The sequence below is a fragment of the Phacochoerus africanus genome, chromosome 10 (assembly GCF_016906955.1).
Source record: "Phacochoerus africanus isolate WHEZ1 chromosome 10, ROS_Pafr_v1, whole genome shotgun sequence".
Taxonomy (NCBI): domain Eukaryota; kingdom Metazoa; phylum Chordata; class Mammalia; order Artiodactyla; family Suidae; genus Phacochoerus; species Phacochoerus africanus.
Genome location: NC_062553.1, coordinates 121,225,190 through 121,245,663, shown reverse-complemented (window position 1 = coordinate 121,245,663; position 20,474 = coordinate 121,225,190). Strand labels below are relative to the sequence as shown.

The 20,474-nt window shown below is 39.7% G+C and overlaps 2 protein-coding genes across 4 annotated transcripts in view; one reads left to right on the top strand and one right to left on the bottom strand.

Annotated features, from left to right (window-relative positions):
- The window catches only part of C10H4orf17 (chromosome 10 C4orf17 homolog), a 365,717-nt gene that overhangs the window by 6,118 nt on the left and 339,125 nt on the right, over window positions 1-20,474 (top strand). For all 3 annotated transcript variants that reach the window (XM_047799480.1, XM_047799476.1, XM_047799477.1), the window contains exon 2: window positions 2,293-2,365. The gene's annotated coding sequence lies outside the window, so the exon portion shown is untranslated. The remainder of the gene's footprint in view (window positions 1-2,292; window positions 2,366-20,474) is intronic.
- ADH4 (alcohol dehydrogenase 4 (class II), pi polypeptide) overlaps window positions 8,924-20,474 on the bottom strand; it is a 28,584-nt gene continuing 17,033 nt past the window's right edge. Inside the window, exons 7-9 of the mRNA XM_047799473.1 lie at window positions 19,576-19,711; window positions 18,975-19,113; window positions 8,924-10,786 (exon numbers count right to left, since the gene is read on the bottom strand). Of these exons, the coding sequence (XP_047655429.1) occupies window positions 10,762-10,786; window positions 18,975-19,113; window positions 19,576-19,711 (300 nt within the window). The 3' untranslated portion in view covers window positions 8,924-10,761. The remainder of the gene's footprint in view (window positions 10,787-18,974; window positions 19,114-19,575; window positions 19,712-20,474) is intronic.

Below are 20,474 nucleotides of genomic sequence, written 5' to 3'. Positions count from 1 at the left end.
ATGAATCTAGACACAGACCTCACAAAAAATTAAATCATAATGGATCATAGGCTTGAATGTAAAATGCAAAACTATAAAAATCCTAGAAGATAATGTAGGAGAAAACCTAGATGATGTTAGGTATGATGATGACTCTTATAGTACCAAAGGCATAATCTATGAAAGGAATATTTGATAAGCTAGACTTCATTAACATTAAAAAAACACTTCTAGTCTGTGAAAGACACAGTCAAGAGAATAGGACAAGGCTCAGTTTGGGAGAAAATACTGGCAAGGCATATCTGATAAAAAGCCATTTTCCAAAATATACAAAGAACTCTTAATAGTAAGAAAACTAAAAAACCCAATTAAAAAGTGAGCAAAAAAATCTGAACAAATTTCTCATTAAAGAAGATATATGGTATCTAGGCATATGAAAACATTTTAAGCATCATATGTCATTAGGGAATTACAAATTAGACAGCAATAAGATACTAATACACACCTGTTAGCCAAAATCTGAAACGTTGACATCACCAAATGCAGAAGGAATTCTCATTCATTGTTGGTGGGAATGCATAATAGTATAGCCACTTGGAAATACAGTTTGGTGGTTACTTACAAAAACATTCTTAACACACCATCTAGCAGTCATGTTCCTTGGTATTTACCCAAAAAGTTGAAAACTCATGTCCACCCAAATTTTATAGCAGCTTTACTTGGAATTGCCAAAATTTGGAAGCAACCAGATATCTTTCAATAAGTGAATAGATAAACTGTGGTTCATCTAAACAAACAATGTAATATTACTGAGTGCTAAAAAAGAATGAGCTATTAAGCCATGAAGAGACAAGGAGGAATCTTACATGCATATAACTTAAGTGAAAGAAGCCAATCTGAAAAGGTTATATACTCTTATGATTCCAACTACATAACATTCTGGAAAAGAAACCTATGGAGACAGTTAAAAAAATTAGTGACTGCCAGGGGTTAGTGGGAAGAGAGTGGTGAATAGGAGTGACAGAATATTTAAGGCAATGAAACTATTCTGTATGATACCATGTGGTAAATACATCTCAACATGCATTTGCCAAAAGCCATAGAATGAACAACACCCAGAGTGAATGCTAACCTAGAAGTGTGGACTTTGGGTGATAATGGTAGCAACCAATGAAGCGAATATACCAGTTTGGAGGGGGATCTTGATAGTTGGAGAGGTTATGTGTGTGTGGTAGGGAGCAGGAGGTCCATGGGAACTCAGTACTTTCTGCTCAGTTTTGCTGTGACCTAAAATGGTTCTAAAAATTAGGTGTATTAAAAAAATAATAGGAGTTACAAGTAGATGTGTAAGTTACCTCTACTTTCTATGAGAAGGAAAAATTGGTACAAGGTGAAATAAGAGGCCCTCAGTCTCATTAGAGAATTTGCTAGTGTGGACTAAATTAGAAATAGCCTGATCAGGTAGGAGATACAGATGATATTTTCCAAATACAGGTCACAAAATGGGTATAGCAGTAAAATATAGCAGTATCTGGGAACCCTAACCTCCTGGTATCATTTGGAAGCAGGTCCTTTGTTAAATTCTTGACCTTCCATGCTCTCCATTTCATCTAGTGGAAGAGAGAAAAAAATTCATGATACTGCTAACTTGTACTTGATTTTGACTCTTAAGAAAATAATTCAGTTTATTTTGAACTAAAGGGCTTATCAGGTGAAAATGAACCATCATTTTAGACTTTGTAACATGCAGGTAAGTGTACACTAGGCGTAGTCAAGCAGACTTCAGAAAGTTGAGGCATATTTCATAGACTCACAAGAAAGATAAGCACTGAATGAACTGATGGAAGAGTTCTTGAAGACATAAATGTCTGCTACCTTTTGAGGGGAATTTTGTTTGTTTTTTCCCAGTTCTAGTGGACATTGCTTGGGTATATACTCCATTAGAGAAGTACAGACAGCCCTTGCTATATCCCCTAGGATTTGGAACAAAACTGTCTGAATTGAAGGAAGCCGCAATAGGTTAAACAAGTGGGAGCCAGAAGTGGTTGGTACGAATGCTATTAAATACTGAGCTTTGAAAGGTACCCATCAAAACCTTTCTCTGGGGAAAGCACACATACAACATAGCATACAGAGAATATAGACATCAAATTTGCAGTTGCAAATCTGAATTGTGCTTTGCACTTTTTACTGTTACTTTTCAAGACCAATACATATCACAAAATTGGGAGGTTGGATGGCTCTATGATCCCAAAGAAGTAAATTTTTCTAATTTTTTTTAGGTAATGTGTTATAAATTATCCATTATTACAGGTAACCTGAGCATGTCTTTTCCTGAATGGAACTATGGAGACTCTGGAAAACCTGACACGCTGGACAAGTACAGGTATACATAATTTTATTGTGCTTCACTTTATTGTATTACACAGATACTAAATTTTTAAAAATTGAAGGTTTGTGGGAACCCTGTGCTGCCAGATGATGGTTAGCATTTTTTAGCGATAAAGCTAGGCATGTGCATGTTTTTTAGACATAATGCTATTGCATACATAATAGACTGCTGTATAGTTATAAACATAACTTTTGTATGCATTGGGAAACCAAAAAAAATTTCGGTGACTCACTTTATTGCTCTACTCGCCTTATGGTGGTGATCAGACCAAACCTGCAGTCTCTCTGAGGTGTGTCTGTACAAGGGATGATTAAATGTCACAGGAAGGTAAAATGGGACTTTTCACATTGTCTCAGTTTTGGCTAAGAACGCCCAGGCCAAGCAATATAGGTGCCCAAACTAGCCCCACATTCTAAAGCAAAGTACTAGAGTACCTTATCTAGGACGAGATAAGAGACTGAAAATTTCTTCCACCAGCATTAGCTCATCTCCTGTTTCTGAGCTGTATAAAGGAGGGCAAAGAATTCATGGGGAAGAGCAGAAATGGTTTGGAGGGAGAATTTCTCTGCAGAGAGTTGTCAGTGTGCTGTGTATGCCCTTCCTACTTCCTGGTGAGGATGAGGGAAGCACTTTCCCCTCACCTGAAGACAAGAAAAGAAAAACCCTCAAAAAGCTTGAAATATTTTCTATAGAACTTGGAAGACTCAAGGCCTGTTATCTGAAATTAAAAAAAAAAAATTTATGCTTGAGGCTAACTAGAACAGTCTGTCTGGTTGTGGAATGAAGTAGAACAGAGTTTAGTGGGGACAAGGACACACGTGTGTTTCCCTTGGACCAAAGGTGGAAACTGCAAAAGATACAGTTGTAGATATCTTAAAAGGAACTTAACCCAAGAGATCCATCTGGAGAGGTAAGCCTGCTGGAAGCCAAAGGCTGAAGGCAGAGTCTCAGTTGGCCAGTTATAAAAAGGATCATGCCTATAAGGAATTTCAGGTAGGAGATCCCTAGTGGGTCAGATGTTCTTCGTGAAACTTACACAAATTCCCCACTCAAGGGGGAATTCAGTATCCAAAAGATAATACACCCCAAAGGTACTCATATTGGATTGAAATGCTATAAAAAATAGTGTAAAATATAGTCTTTTCCTCCAAATTTTCCCTCTTTTCTTCTTTTTTGGCTGTGCCTGTGGCATGTGGAAGTTCTTGGGCTAGGGGTCAAACCTGTGCCACAGCAGTGACAATACCAGATCCCTGAACTGCTGAGCCACCAGGAAATTCCCCCCTCTTTTTTAGGCTGGATAATTGAGGGGGCTTGAAGCAATAGCTAGCAAGTGGTAGGAGGAGATGGAACACAGACGGGAGAAGAGGTAAGCCCCTCACTCCTTCCCTACTGCAGATTTAATATTCTGTGACAGCAGTGACCGTCAAGTCAGTGATGGAACTGATGGTTCGGTTTGCAGCATCTTGGGGCTGACGCCAAGGAAAATGGTGACCAGATCTGTTCTGCTGCATGGGTTTGGTCATAATTTCTAGCAATAAACCTCTGAAAGTGTTTTCTAGTCCTCTTGATAGTTTTATGACCTGCTCGATGTCCTTTCAATAACTTCTGTAACATTTTAAATTAGCCAGGGTTGATTTCTGTGATTTGCAATGCAATCAATCAAGAACAGTATGAGGATTTTTGCAAGAAAACAGAAATGGGTTTTCTTGAAACAAAAACGTTGCATCAGGGAAACGGGTCAGTCTGGGATTAATTATCTGATCTGGTTGAGACTGAAAGCGGTGAAAATCTTGTTGATTCTAAGGGAATAGATTATCTCTAGGTATGCAGAAATGGAACAGTTGGTAAAAAATCAACTCTGATTTCCTGGAAATAAGTAAGTATTGAAGGCAAAGCCTTGGGGAACAGAAGATTTTTGCCATGGAAGAGTATTAAAGTATATGAGTCATTCAAAGCCTATAGGAGTAGATGGTTGCCTCTGAAAGTGCTTTACAGTTTAATGAAAGAAAATAATAAATTCTGCTGCTCCATGATAGCAGGGCTTCAGTTCAACTTCTCTCCCATTTTCTTGTCTTTCCTAGTGTGTTGCAAGATGGCTTCTGCACCCCCAGACTGTCATGTTCTTACACGACAATATCCAAAGCCATGAAGGAAAGAGTTTTCCCTTTACCCTACCCCCCCTCCCTTTTTTTTCAATCAAGAGGGAGGAGTTCCTATTGTAGCTCAGGGGAAACTAATCTGACTAGTATCCAAGAGGATGCAGGTTCGATCCCTGGCCTCACTCCATGGGTTAAGGATCTGGTGTTGCCGTGAGCTGTGGTTTGGATCCTGCTTTTCTGTGGCTGTGGCTAGGCTGGCAGCTACAGCTCCGATTGGACCTCTAGCCTGGGAACTTCCATATGCAGTGGATGCAGCCTTAAAAAGACATTAAAAAAAATAAAAATCAAGAGGGACATCGCTCCCCCAGAAGATTTCCCTTTATGTCTCACTCATCAGAGTGAAGTCATATATCTATATTCCAAGTCAGTCACTAGCAAAGAGGAATGGGATTAGACCAATCGTATTTTAACTTCTGGAGATGAGGCAGAGTTCCACCTTCCCTGAGCTCATTATTTCCTTGTTTCTTGAATAAAACCAGGGTTCTGTAAGGGAGAAGAGAGGAATGGTTAATGGGTAGGCATCCAGTGTAGGCAACACCGTCTTTGGGTAGCTCTTGCCTATTTACAGTATGAAGTAAAAAGCTGCCTTTTTTTTTTTTTTGTCTTTTTGCCATTTCTAGGGCCACTCCCGTGGCATACAGAGGTTCCCGGGCTAGGGGTTTAATCGGAGCTGTAGCCACCAGCCTACACCAGAGCCACAGCAATGCGGGATCTGAGCTGCGTCTGCAACCTACACCACAGCTCACGGCAATGCCAGATCCTTAAACCACTGAGCAAGGCCAGGGATTGAACCCGCAACCTCATGGTTCCTAGTCGGATTCATTAACCACTGAGCCACGACAAGAACTCCAAAAGTTGCCATCTTTGGGTAGAACCCAGAACAGAGGAAGTTCAGCTGGTTTATTCTGCCAAGACTATCTCTGATGCTTTCCTCTTATGAACTGAATGGCTTTTAAGTGACCAGAGCAGGATGTTGTATGGAGCCTGTGGCAAGCTCCAATAGCAGAATCATGGTGGAGAACCTAGAGTGTTAGAGCAGAGTCATACCCTCTTCAGTCCTGGTTATGATTAAAAATGCCTGACCATGAAGACAGGTGATCATGCTGAATTTCTCACCATGAGCTAGGTATGACTGGAACCACAAAATTATAAGGTTGGAGGCACCCAGCAGGATAGGCTTATTGAAGGAATCGATATATACAGGACTAGACCCAAGCAGATCCTGAAGTTACAGTAAATTGCCGGAGCAGTTGGCTCCCACTCCTATTGCACTTCCACCCCTTGATAAGATTCTCTGTGATCAGTTTTTGGAGGAGGAAGAGAATTTCAGCTTGGTTATAACACTATGCACAATATTCTGGCAGTTGGTAGAGGAAGACTTGGGAAATCTTATCAGGGTACAGAACTTCAAGCCTTATGTTACTGTGAATCCTCTGACATGAATGAAATGGTCTGAGATATGAATCTATGTTGATTAATAGGTCGTAATTAGTGATTTGGTCAGATGACCAGGGACTTCAATGGAATGAGGTTGTAAGATTGGTAATAAGGAAGTCTGGAAAAGAGATACGTGGATGGACCTTTCATAATAGGAACTGATTATGAGGCAATTTATATTCCATGTGAATCTTGCCCAAAGGTTTGAGAGACATTATCAATAATCAGGTGAACAAGGTGACCCATCCTGGAGATGTTGTTCTGCAGGTAACACTTTTTTTGGAGTCTTTGGAAGTTTATAAGAGCTTTTGGTTTAACATTTGTATTAATAGCTAATGAATTTCTCTTTAACAAAACACAGAAGACATTCTTAGGAAGAGTTGTGCATATTCACCCATGTCTCCATGTTGCTGAGGAGAGAAAAATGATATTCTTGGGAAGATTTTTAATTTAATATTTTATCAAATTAGGTTTTTAAAAGCTTAAGCTGCATAATTTATTTCTCTTTTCAAAGCTGCAAGAAGGGACATCTCTTTCATTTCTTTCTCAAGCTTCTTTGGTTAATTATGAAGATTTTATTTTTATTTTTAATTTTGTCTTTTTAGGGCTACACATGTGGCATTTGACCCCAGGCTAGGGGTCAAAAAAGTGGATCAGAGCTGCAGCTGCTGGCTTATGCTACAGCCACAGAAACATGGGATCTGTGCTGCATTTGTGACCTACATCACAGCTCACAGCAATGCCAGATCTTTAACTCACTGAGGGAGGTCAGGGATCGAACCTGCATCCTCATGGATACTTCTTGGGTTCCTTACCACTGAGCCACGATGGGAACTCCAAGAAGACTTTTATTTTTAAGGTCAGGTTCTGAAAATTTTATTATCTATAAGTAGCCCTTATAATATATTTTACTGATAGAAATGGAGAAAGGGATACAAACTTAAAAACAATAAATTAAGGAGGATATATTTTATTCTTTATTATTAAATGCCTTATTTGCTTATAATTTTTTTTTCTTTTTAGGGCTGCACCTGCTGCATATGGAAGTTTCCAAGTCAGGGGTCAAATCAGAATTGCAGCTGCTGGCCTACACCACAGCCACAGCAACATAGATTTGAGCTGCATCTACAACCATGCTGCAGCTTGCAGCAATGCCGGGTCTGTAACTCACTGAGTGAGGGCAGGGATTGAACCCACATCCTCATGGATACTAGTCAGGTTCTTAACCCGATGAGCCACAACGGGAACTCCTACTTATAATTTCTTTTGAAAAAGTCCTTGAAATGTCAGAGAAGACAAATGGTCTATCCTTGGGTTTAAGTGATAGAATAAAAGCATTCTGGTTTAATAGCATTCCAGAGAGGAAATATTTGGGGCTTTTATTCAGTTCAATATTTGTCAACACTGGAGATGATTGACTAAAGAATATACAAATTAGCCTGCATTTACTGGTATATTATTCAGAATAGGTATGTTATTCAGACTGCATATGGAATATTGAGTTTAAGAATACTTAGTGATATTTACTTAGGAATAAGGAGGACATGGTGGTAGGGGAGAAGGGGGTGTGCCAGCTGGCTTCAACTAGCAGAGAGACTCTATTTTGTGATGCTCCAGAGAGCACTAGGGAGGCAAACCTTAGCTCTGACTGTAAGGAGAAATTTGGCCTGCTCTCTGAAAAGCACCTAAAGAATATAAGAAACATTGCATTTCCCTCCAGAAGCAGTGGTCCAGCTAAAATGTTGAAGAACCACATGAAATAATTCACATGAAAGTGCTTTTTAAAATGTCAACATGAGAAGTTGTTACTCTCTCCCCAAATTCTTTTTCTCAAAGAAAATAGGTGGAAAATGTTAACAAAACAAACACCAGAGGGCGTTATAGTAGCATTTAGAAAAAAAATTATAGTCCAAGATGTTTGAAAACAGTTAATATATCTTAAAAATGCATTTTTTCTTCTCAGAATATACTGATTGTATTTTTTCCAAATTCAGGTATTTTTCACCCTATTAACTGGCATTCTTAAAGATTTATAATAATTTTAGACCAAAATATCATTAAAAAAATAGACCTACGTCTCTTAATATGTTAGAGAATTCAAACCTTTAAATAATGTTTCCTTTGTTTTGTTTTCTCCTTTAGAGGGGTACTTTTCCTTTCCAGTTTTGTTTCAGTGGCTTGACACCCTGGAAATACTATAACCGTGTTGCCCCTAGTGTTTCAAAAAGTAATGTTTAAAAAATAAAGAATAAGAATTCCTGCTGTGGCACAGTGTGTTAAGAACCTGACCGCAGCCACTTGGGCCTGTGATAGAGGTGCAGGTTCCATCCCTGGCTCCATGCCACAATGGGTTAAAGGATCCAGCCTTGCCACAGTTGTGGCATAGGTCACAGCTGTGGCTTAGATTCAGTCCCTGGCATGGGAACTTCATATGCCACGGGTGTGGCCATTTAAAAAAAAAAAAAAAGAATGACTATTAGAGCCCTCAGGAAAAGCAGACAATTGTCAGTAGTTTGCAGATAACTTATATGTCTCAAAAGTGCAGTTTTTAGATGGAAGTTTTCTGAATATTGCCAAATGAATTATTGTTAAATGAGATTTTTGTTGTTTCCTGAGTATCATGTAAAGATTCAGCATTCATTTCTTCTTCTTCTTCTTCTTTTTTTTTTTTTTTTGGTTTTAGGGCTGCACCCATGGCATATGGAATTTTCCAGGCTAGGGGTCAAATCGGAGCTACAGCTGCTGACCTACACCACAGCAATGAGGGATCCAAGCTGTATCTGTGACCTACACCACAGCTCACTGCAATGCTGGATCCCCAACCACTGACTGAGGAGAGGGCTCAAACCTGTGTCCTCATGGATCCTTAACCCACTGAGCAAGGCCAGGGATCGAACCCACAACCTCATGGCTCCTAGTCAGATTCATTAACCACTGAGCCACAACGGGAACTCTGTTTTTTTTTTTTTTTTTCAAATCACAGAATTAGACATGGAAAAATAGAAGACTGATAGAGGCAGGGATGCTGTTGGCAGGAGTGGTTGGAGAGAGAGCATGGAACTACTAAATCACAAGTTAATTTATTATCGACTTAGTCATTAATTATTAATTTTAATAATAAAACAATGCTCATAATGACTATTCGGAGTTATTAGGATTAGCTTTGTGACTCTGTTTAGGAAAAAAGAAGAATATAGAAAATGATTTGGAAAAACTTCATTCAGAAGGGCTAATATAAACTATTTGGATACTTGTGAGAATAAACTTTGTTATCAGGCCATATGTATCTATTGATCATCTCTGATAGAAGGATAGATTCAAAGATTGTTCTGCCTTCAAGGAGTTTACAAACATATATGAAAAACTCAGAATGGAAGAAGCATGTCTTAAGGTTTTTGATAAAGACACTAAGAGTCAAAGGAGATCAGGGAAGGAAAACAGCTTGAGATCTGAAAAGGAGATAGGTCCCCAGCTGGCCCTGGGAAGGCCTGAGGAAGCCAAGCAGAGCAGGGGAGGGCACGAGGAGAAAGAATACAACTGATACAGGGAATGACACGAGAAAGGGCAGTCTTTTGCTGAGTGCATCCTAGTCCCCACAATGCCAGCAAAGGAAGCCTTTACAGACTAACTGGCTTCCATTTCTAATTTAAGAGAATCTTAAATAAGTTGGAATATAAGTTTCTATTTTGAGATATTACCATTCCCTTCAACCACAGCTTCAGAGAAGTTTATCTTCTCTCAGAATTCAACATGTAAATATTTAAATGGTGAGTTTCAGAACTTACGCTAAACTGAGAGCTACTCATTGCTATTCAGATCTAATTTCATTTATCTTAAACTGTCCATTGTAGCATCTATGAGTATAATAGTTTGAAAACTCTCATTTTTGCTTTTCATATAAATCTATTGTCAGTTCTCTCGTAGCTATACATGTTTTTACTTGCTACGTTTATTATAAGTACATTGTTCTTTGTCACTTCTAGGTGACTTTAAAAAATAGTGCAAGTCACAAATGTTTAGGTCTGTTAAGCTCTATACATTATTGTACATTGTGATAGTTATCAAAAATGAAAAGGGCAGTTAGTTCATAAAGATGGAAATTTGAGAGTATAGATGTATTTTCTTTTAAAATCTTTATATATATATTCATTCATATGTTTCTGCCATCCCACTACTTGTGATTATAATTCACAGTGGTAAGGTGGAGCTAAGCAGAATTAACAGATGTTAAAAAGGAAATTATTCAGCAGCTTATTAAAGAGGAGTAGCTTGTAACTTATTGTAGCTTATGTTACATAGATAATATATATTTTAAAGGTATATGTATCTTATTACATTCTACATAATAGTGGTTTCTTTCTGGTAAAAAGCTTTTTATTATGGAAAATTTTGAACATATACAGTAGTAGAGAGAGCAATGTAATGAAGCCCCATATATTTGTCACCCAGCTTAAACAATTATAAACCAGTCTAGCCAATTGTAAACAATTATAGCCAATCTAATTTTATTCATGACCCCTTCCCTCCCCACCCCCAACTCTCTAGAACTACTTTTAAACAATTCCCAACATCATATGATTCTGTTCATAAGCATGTCAATTATCATAGTTATTTAACATAGGAAATATTAACATTTATAGCTATAAATGCCATAATCTTTATAGCTATTTGGTATGAGATATTAACTGTAAATATCTGTTTAAAGTCATGGCTCATTGTTCATCATGTCAGTTATGAATTAACAAGACAGGTTTGGATTCAGTCAGCTAGTACTCCAAATTTTTCCTGGAGTCGTCAAAAGAGCAGAACTGTCCGAATGCTGTTAATAATAATAAAACAATAATCAGTATAATTTTCATGATAAATTTAACCAAAACCCACAAATAATTTTTGCTTTAAGATTTGGTTTAATATTTCTTTATAGACATCTGTTTTGCTAAGTCTTAGTTATTTTATCTTGCCATCCACTTCCATTCATGACATCAGTAATACTCTATACATGATGTAAGTAAGCCGTGAGAGTACTGGGGACCCTCGCTTGATTCTGGACAAGGTCCTTGTTGCCCGGTGGTGCATGCCAGGCTTATAGCAAGATATTCTTCTTGGAATAGTCACTGCTCTTGGTTCTCCTATAGCTTAGGGAAATTTGAGTGTCAAAGAGGGGGTGGTTGGCCTGTTGGAATGATGCTTTCAGAAAACTCAAAATTTCCTACCCCTGGATCAGACCTTCAACATGTAGAAGCAAAAAGGAGAATAAGCCTCAAATATAGAGAATTCCTTATCTCAGACCTTACCGCTAGGGCTGCAAAATCCCTGGCATTAGCAGGTTGCAATGCATAAATGTTTTCTTCACCTAGGACCTGGAGCTACACCTGCCTAAGGAGGGAGAGCCTCTGTGTCCTTTCCTCACCATGAGTCAGGGTCACTGCCCCTGATCAAGCCAACTGGGCTGTGTTCCTTCCACTTCCTTGCTTCTATGCAGTTGGTATGGCAGGAGGGCCTGTCCTCAGTTGTGCTTCCTATAGCCATATGGCCAGCATCCCTGGGAAGGCCCATCTTCTGCATTTTCTGTTGCTGCCTTTCTGGATGTGTGGGCAGTCAGGTGGTCTTCCCAGTGGATCTCATTCAGGTGTCTGCCTCTCAGCTTCCATTCTACCACTGAGTATCTGGGAGACTTGCCCATCTATTAGTAGAGTAATATGACATTTTCTACATTTTCTGTTTGGCTGCCACTTAGCCATCCTTGTGGGTATATTCCATGACTTGAGCACTCTACGGATGAAGGGTAATGGTAGAGGAGCTATGAGCATCAGGTTCAAGGGCTCCAAACCCCAATCCAACTCCTAACTTGAGGAATATTCCTTATGGGGATATTGAGATTGTGCAAGATATCACAGGGCAACTTTATATCTATCTGTATGAATTAGTTTCAGGTTAGCTCCCAACCGCTGTTAGAATCCCAGAAAAAGTCCTTGGGAAAAGTGTGGACAGGGAGAAACTCTAGAAAAAGGAAGGGGGCCTGGGAAGAGGATGAGGACAAGGGGTGGGCAGGGACTCTTGGGAAGGAGTAGAACTGGGACAGTCATAAACAGAATTCCAGGTTCTCTGGGGGTGCCTTAGGCAGAACCCAAATGTTCCACACCTGCTTTAGTCACACTGTGGACTTCTGCTTATGGCTTTCTTTTGGAGGAAGAGCTCTACTACTTTAAAATAGAGGGCCTAAAGCTAGGGCTCTGAACTATAGTTAGACATTGTCAGTAGCCACAGATGATCAGAAACACTTGCAAAAGCTGCTACCTCTACCTAACTTTAAAACCACCACCGTGGGTGCTATATTACAACTCCATTTCAGGCACAGCTTTCTGGAAGAGTCTGCTGCCTTCTGGAAGGGCAGAGGCCTTTGCCAGTCTGTAGAACTTGTTCTCTGATCTTGATGTCTGTCTCATTGGGCCTGCCACTACTCTTCCTGATACAGATCTCTTATGTGGTCAATTCGGTATGGCTCAGGGACGTCCAGTGTGCTGGCTTTGATGTAGTTGGAGTATTTCTGGCAGGATTCCTGATTCAGATCCTCATACACAGACTCCTCCCATGGATGTCTTATGGGACTGGACAGCTTGCTTTCCAACATAAAGGCCTCAGGGAAGGAAGTACATTCTGTTGCCCACTTGACACTGATTGCCATTCTTGGTGGCTGAGCTGTAGAGTATCCTACCATCCAGGTCTTCGAGCTGCTCTGTGATACTGGGAATTTCTTTTTGCCTCATTTCAGCCAGACAAGCACAGCTTGTGAAGAATTTATACTTCTCCATTGGTTGAGTTTTTGGAGGTGACTCAGCTCTTGCATAGTCTTGATCATACTGCAGCTGGTAAAAATAGAACTTCCCATTATTCTCTGACGTCAGGGCCTCAGAATCCACACTTCCCTCCAAGGCCCAGTTTCCTTCCTTCCTTCCTTCCTTCTTTTCTTCTTTGTCTTTTTAGGGCTGCACCTGCCTCATGTGGTTCCCAGGCTAGGGGCCCAATAGGAGCTGTAGCCACCGGCCAACGCCACAGCCACAGCAACGCGGGATCTGAGCTGCATCTGCGACCTACACCACAACTCATGGCAATGCTGGATCCTCGACCCACTCAGTGAGATCAGGGATCGAACCCTCGTCCCCATGGATGCTAGTTGGGCCCATTACCACTGAATCACAACGGGAACTCCCAAGGCCCAGTTTTCTGATGAAACTTCATAGACCTTCAGTTTGCCATCAGTGTGTAAAAAGCTGCATGTCCTCACATTCATCGCCCAGGAACAGCTCCAGGGGCTCTGATGTGGCCTGCAGGGCCCTATTTGTACCAGCACAGAACCAGCAGGTATGCAATCTCTGCCTTTTGCTGATGACCTCCCACAACACCACCAGAGGTTTTGAGGAATCATATGGAATATCAAGCCACAGTTCACCACTTCCAGGGTTTCTGAGGCAATGCATACCTTCTTAAAGTAACTCTTCTTCCCAGCAGTCTTCATGGCTTTTCCAACCTAATAGATTCTTGTTCTGTTTCTTTTCCTTCTCCTGATGCATTCTTTGGGAGTGATGGCATCTCTGGGATATTGTCAGTGACTTGGTTGTCATCTTCATAACTAGACTGGGACAAGCTCTCTTGGCAAGCCTATTTGCTCCCTTCCCTACCACTACATGTAACCATATCCTTAGATGCTTCACACTTTCTACCTTTGGCTGTTTACAAACCTGGAAGATGCCACACAGTTGGCATTTTATTTTATTTTATTTTTGGCCTTGCCCATGGTATGTAGAAGTTCCCAGGCCAGGGAATGAACCCATGCCACAGCAGTGACAATGCCAGATCCTTAACCTGCGGAACCACAGGGAATTCCAACAGTTGGCATTTTAAAGGCATTCTCCTTGTCTTTGTCATCATTTTCTATTTGGTTTGTGAAGAAAGTGTCAAAGATCTGGTAGGCCAGCTGGGTAGTGGTGGCATTAGAGAGGCCTTGTCCTTTCTCTGAATGCCCAGTGCTCTGATGTCTTTCAACTTGTCTTTTTCCCAGGATGACTCCGGCCAGCTTGATCAGGTCTCTGTCATGGAGTGGGTCAGGAAGAGGGAATGCTTGTCACTATCCCCAGCCTCAACATACTCTCTACTTGTTCCACCAGAAACTGGGCATGCCAAAGGAGAGAATCCTCAGTGAATCGATTCGGGATGAGCACAGAGGAGGAACAGGGCCTCAATTTTATTGATCAGGTCTTCATAGATTGAGTTAGGTTCTTCTGCAGGAACCCAACTACTGCCTTTCTTGTGTAGACCTCCTGCACCGTGCTGAACATCACTGCATACTCTGCATTGGGACCTATCAGAATATATTTGGCAAATGAGGTGCTGAAACCAAGAAAGACTTTTTACCTCTGTCAAAGCCAGTGATTCACCATTCACTTATGGGGCCAAGAATTTTGCCATTAACACTACTTTTAAGAGATGAGTTGTCATCATATATTGATTTTGCTGGACCAGAAGAGTTTGACATTCTTCTTAATGAGGCTGGTGTTGATCAGGTGACCACATTTACAGTACATACGGAAGCATGTCAGTTTGGTTGGGGGAAGAGCCTCTCAAAGCCAGGTTCATTACCATCGAAGATAGACATTCTTTTATTTGTCAACAGCTTTATCTCATCCATTGCATCAGGGGGATGCTGTTCATATTCTAGTTTGGGGTCATTCAGATATTGTCTGCACTGAATGCACCTTAGAGCATGGGTCTTAGAGACATAACTGTTTTGGTTTGAGCTACTTTTGTCTCAGTTGGGTCTTTATTTTATTTTTATTTTTATTTTTTTTAATTTTCCCACTGTACAGCAAGGGGGTCAGGTTATCCTTACATGTATACATTACAATTACATTTTCCCCCCAGCCTTTCTTCTGTTGCAACATGAGTATCTAGACAGAGTTCTCAATGCTATTCAGCAGGATCTCCTTGTAAATCTATTCTAAGTTGTGTCTGATATGCCCAAGCTCCTGATCCCTCCCACTCCCTCCCCCTCCCATCAGGCAGCCACAAGTCTCTTCTCCAAGTCCACGATTTTCTTTTCTAAGGAGATGTTCATTTGTGCTGGATATTAGATTCCAGTTATAAGTGATATCATATGGTATTTGTCTTTGTCTTTCTGGCTCATTTCACTCAGTATGAGATTCTCTAGCTCCATCCATGTTGTTGCAAATGGCATTATGTCATTCTTTTTAATGGCTGAGTAGTATTCCATTGTGTATATATACACCATATCTTCCTAATCCAATTATCTGTCAATGGACATTTGGGTTGTTTCCATGTCTTGGCTATTGTGAATAGTGCTGCCATGAACATGCGGGTGCATGTGTCTTTTTTAAGGAAAGTTTTGACAAGATACATGCCAAGAGTGGGATTGCTGGGTCATATAGTAGTTCTATGTATAGTTTTCTAAGGTACCTCCATACTGATCTCCATAGTGGCTGTACCAGTTTACATTCCCACCAACAGTGTAGGAGGGTTCCCTTTTCTCCACAGCCCCTCCAGCACTTGCTATTTGCGGATTTATTAATGATGGCCATTCTGACTGGTGTGAAGTGATATCTCATGGTAGTTTTGATTTGCATTTCTCTTATAACCAGCGATGTTGAGCATTTTTTCATGTGTTTGTTGGCCATCTGTATATCTTCTTTGGAGAACAGTCTATTCAGGTCTTTTGCCCATTTTTCCATTGATTGATTGGCTTTTTTGCTGTTGGGTTGTATAAGTTGTTTATATATTCTAGAGAATCAGCCCTTGTCGGTTGCATCATTTGAAACTATTTTCTCCCATTCTGTAAGTTGTCTTTTTGTTTTTTTTTTTGGTTTCCTTTGCTGTGCAAAAGCTTTTCAGTTTGATGAGGTCCCATGGGTTTATTTTTGCTCTAATTGCTATTGCTTTGGGAGACTGACCTGAGAAAATATTCATGCTGTTAATGTCAGAGAGTGTTTTGCCTATGTTTTCTTCTAGGAGTTTGATGGTGTCCTGTCGTATATTTAAGTCTTTCAGCCATTTGGAGTTTATTTTTGTGCATGGTGTGAGGGTGTGTTCTAGTTTCATTGCTTTGCATGCAGCTGTCCAGGTTTCCCAGCAATGCTTGCTGAATAGACTTTCTTTTTCCCATTTTATGTTCTTGCCTCCCTTGTCAAAGATTAATTGACCATAGGTGTCCGGGTTTATTTCCAGATTCTCTATTCTGTTCCATTGGTCTGTCTGTCTGTTTTGATAGCAGTACCACACTGTTTTGATGACTGTGGCTTTGTAGTATTTCTTGAAGTCTGGGAGAGTTATGCCTCCTGCTTGGTTTTTGTTTCTCAGGATTGCTTTGGCGATTCTGGATCTTTTGTTGTTCCATATAAATGTTTGGATTGTTTGTTCTACTTCTGTGAAAAATGTCATGGGTAATTTGATTCAGTTGGGTCTTTAGATGTAGTTTTGCATCTCTTCTTTTTCCCTGCTGGCACTTTGATCTTGGACTTCCAGTTTCCAGAACTTTTCATGCTTAGCTTTCCAATCAGAAACTTGTGGTTTTACTTTTTCAGATTCTTTTTCTTCAGATCTCTCTTTGGTAGCTAGAATCTAGTCTTCTGTGCCTCTTTTCATCGTTCTCATATTCTTTATCCATTTCAGCCTGAACTCCTGGTCTTGCATCTCTGTCTGACTCCTTAGATTTCTGTTTAGGTGGTTCTTTGGTTTGACTTCTGAGTTTCTCCTTTTTTTTTGTCTTTTTTTTGCTATTTCTTGGGCCGCTCCCGCGGCATATGGAGATTCCCAGGCTAGGGGTCTAATCGGAGCTGTAGCCACCAGCCTACGCCAGAGCCACAGCAACTCGGGATCTGAGCCTGCATCTGCAACCTACACCATAGCTCACGGCAACGCCAGATCGTTAACCCACTGAGCAAGGGCAGGGACTGAACCCGCAACCTCGTGGTTCCTAGTCGGATTCATTAACCACTGCGCCTCGACGGGAATTCCTGAGTTTCTCCTTTTTCTCCCCGCTCCCTGTGTTCTGTTCTTTAAATTAGACTTTTTTTTTAATTTTTAAAAATTTTAAACTTTTAAATTATTTTTTTTTCTGTTTACAACCTTACTTTTAGCATAAGGAAGTCAAATCAGACCCCAGGCTAGGGGTCAAATCAGAGCTGCAGCTTCTAGCCTACACCACAGCCACAGCAACTCAGGATCCAAGCCGCATCTGTGACCTGTGCCACATTTTGTGGCAACACTGGATCCTTAACCACTGAACAAGGCCACGGATCACACCTGCATCCTCACAGATACTAGTCAGGTTCTTAATCCACTGAGCCACAGCAGAAACTCCCTGAGTCTCTTCTTTTTAATCTCTTTGTTTTTTTTCCAAGTGTATTTATGGTTTTACTCTTTCTTGTTATTCTGCAGGGAGTGTTCTAAAACTGGTTCTCTTTATGCAACTTTATGTCTCTTTTCTTCCTGTTTTTTTCTTCATTATCAACAAAATTGTCCAATTTTTACCTTTCCAGTTTTTCCTCAGGTTTCCTTGTGAAAAGAGATATGATGGTGTCTGCCTGGTAGTTTGCCTTATAATCCTGGGCCTTACGTGAGACTTCAGACTTTGTTTCTCCACCAGACTTGCTTCTTCTGGGTATGCAAAGTTTGGAAACAGGTTTGGGGGATTTGTTTTCCTCTGACATTCCCACTCTATGGTCCTTACCGCTTGTTTTCTAGGCATCCATTCCCTGCCCAACTGAAATCACAAGGTTGTTCTCCAAGGACAAATCTTTATTTTAAAGGGATTAGACTTTAGCCAAGAATCCCTCAACTGGTAATTCTTCTCTATATAATTCACATCAAGTCACATAACTGATTATTTCTGTTTGCAGAAGTTCATGCAGGAATTTCTCCTTCACACATTCTTTTCTCTTAAGCTATCTCTTTCCAAATCTTTGAGCCTCTTGGCTTGAAGTGAAAATACAGAGTCTGCTCCTGACTGCAAAGAAAATTTCCCTTACTACATAGGGCAGGGATCATTTCTTTTCTTTTTATTGAATTTCTTTTTCGTATATTCTGGCTATCTCATTTGCAAATTATGAAGTTCATACCAGTAGAGATATTTTCTCAGGTTTCTTCCTCAGAAAGTATCCTGGGTGCTCACACCAGGGACTCCTTTTGTAACATTTATTCTCTGCTTCAAACTCCTGTCATTTAACTATATGTTTTCTCCCTGTCTCTTTTGTGATGTCTTTTATTTTTGTTGCCTTTTTTCATCTCCTCTATGCAACACTGTTCTTGGTGTTTTGTCCTTTGTTTCTGTTGACCAACACTGTTGTTGATTATTTTAACCAAATCATTGATTCTGGTCTTATCCACTCCCAGATTACTTGGGATCCCCTTTGGGACATTTCTATGAATCAGTTCTCAGGGTATATGCCAAGGAAGCATAATACAGCTAAAATTGTGGGTCACAATTACTTATAGGACACTCATGACAAAGCAGGAGAGTGAGAGAGTTGGGACATCCTTTGAGTATCTGACACCTGCCACTCACTGCTCACATCCTCATGATTTTCACCTGATTCTGATAATGAAGGGCCTGGAGTGAGTATTCTGTGTCAAATAACCCCACAATGATTTTGGACCCAGGAATATATTGTACCAGAGGAACCTGACACATTATAGAAGTCTCTCTTTCTAGGGACAACCCCAAATGAGTTAACAACTATTATTTTGAAAGAGAAAATATGTGTCAATTTATACCACAACTCTACCTTGGAACAGTAATAGCCATGTACATTATGGAAATAGAGTAGGAAGCTTTTCTTTTCTCCAAATGGCCACTGTTTAATCTTTTAAGGACATTGAGTACTTCTGATGATGTGTAAAGTATCAGAAAAGGCAAACTGGTTAGTTTTTACCATCAAATGAAAATAGGATCATCATAAAGATTTTTCAGGCTACTTACCCATCTGTTTGATAATTACCTTTTTCCTTGATACATTAGGTCAAATGCCTCATTGATTTTGTCAAAAGGGAGGGTATGAGACACCAGTGCATCCAGATTGAATTTCTTATTCTTATAGTCAGCAGCCAGCTTTGGGACAGAATCAGTACCTTTCCAACCTGTAAGTGGCCAGAATACCAAATAAAGACATCATGCTTCATATGAAGAGGTAGTTTAATCAGTGTTTGTCAAATAAATGAAATTATTAGGTCGGACTTGGATTGCTTCAAATAGATTATCCCCCCACCATCTTTAATTTTTTGTACTTTTATCTATTAATTTTTTTTCTTCATAAGAAAAATTTAAGATTATTTTCTATTTCTAGATGAGGAATTATCTCAGTTTGATAAAGGTTTGCCTTTTGTTCCTTTATATTGGTCCATTTTAATGCAATTTACCCTTCTATACAAACTCCGTTTACTTTCAAGTAACTAAGAGAAAAAATAGCTTTAATGTAGTCTTCAGATATGTTCTAGGCACTCAATATTTAAACAGCAAATTATTTTCCTTTCCTTTCAATAATCTTCATTATTAGAATTTGAGTGCTACGATGAAGAAAATTAAAAGAAAAAAAACCTGACCACCAAAGGTTGTTCCATTTAGAGTACGGCCCATTATTAGCTCTACTGCAGAAACACGCAATCCACCATCACCAACGTTGACTCCAATGATAGTACATAATCCCCAGCCTGCTGTTACACTGTCCAGGGCAGCTCTCTGGAAGGTCAAACAAAAAGGCTTAGCTGAGTAAGTACAGGAGTAGAACATGAACTCTCCAGTGTGGGTATGTACAATGCTTTAGTGAAAACGTATACAACTCTGCATACAGATAACGGGATTCTAGCTAATGAGGTCGTAATATTGTGGATTGAGATTTGAGGTGTCAGTGTTTTGTTTCAGATAGAATATCCAATAAAATTTTGAATGTCATTTAAAAAGGTATTAAAAAGAAACAAAACATATTTTTACCCTGTTTAATACCCCAGTTATGTTGAATCTAGAATGTATATTGTACATCAAGAAAAATTCACATATGTGAGGTTAAGGAAAGATCTATAGATGATATTATAAACTTGCATCCACAAGTTTTTGACCATCTACAATGGTATATAAGAAAATGTTTGCATTTCCAGGGGCACAGGATCAAAATTTTTTAAGTCATGATGACAGACTGAGTAAGTATTCACTAGAGCCTAAAAATGAGGCATAAAAAAAAACCTGTAAACTTAGTAGATCTCCATGTAGGATAAATTAAAATAAATGCTATTTAAAATTGAGGGCAAAACGTTTAAACAGAAAGTGACACTGGCTGCTACTCATCAAACATTTCATTTGCTTCCATACATTTTTTAGCTCTCTTGAGTTAGGTAGAGTCCCATGACTAGTTCTGGACTATGGGCAGAAGTGATGCTAAAATGGAAAAGCCAGTGAGCAGCCTGCCAGCTGTCCCTTCTGCTGTAGCAACTGAGAGGACCTCATG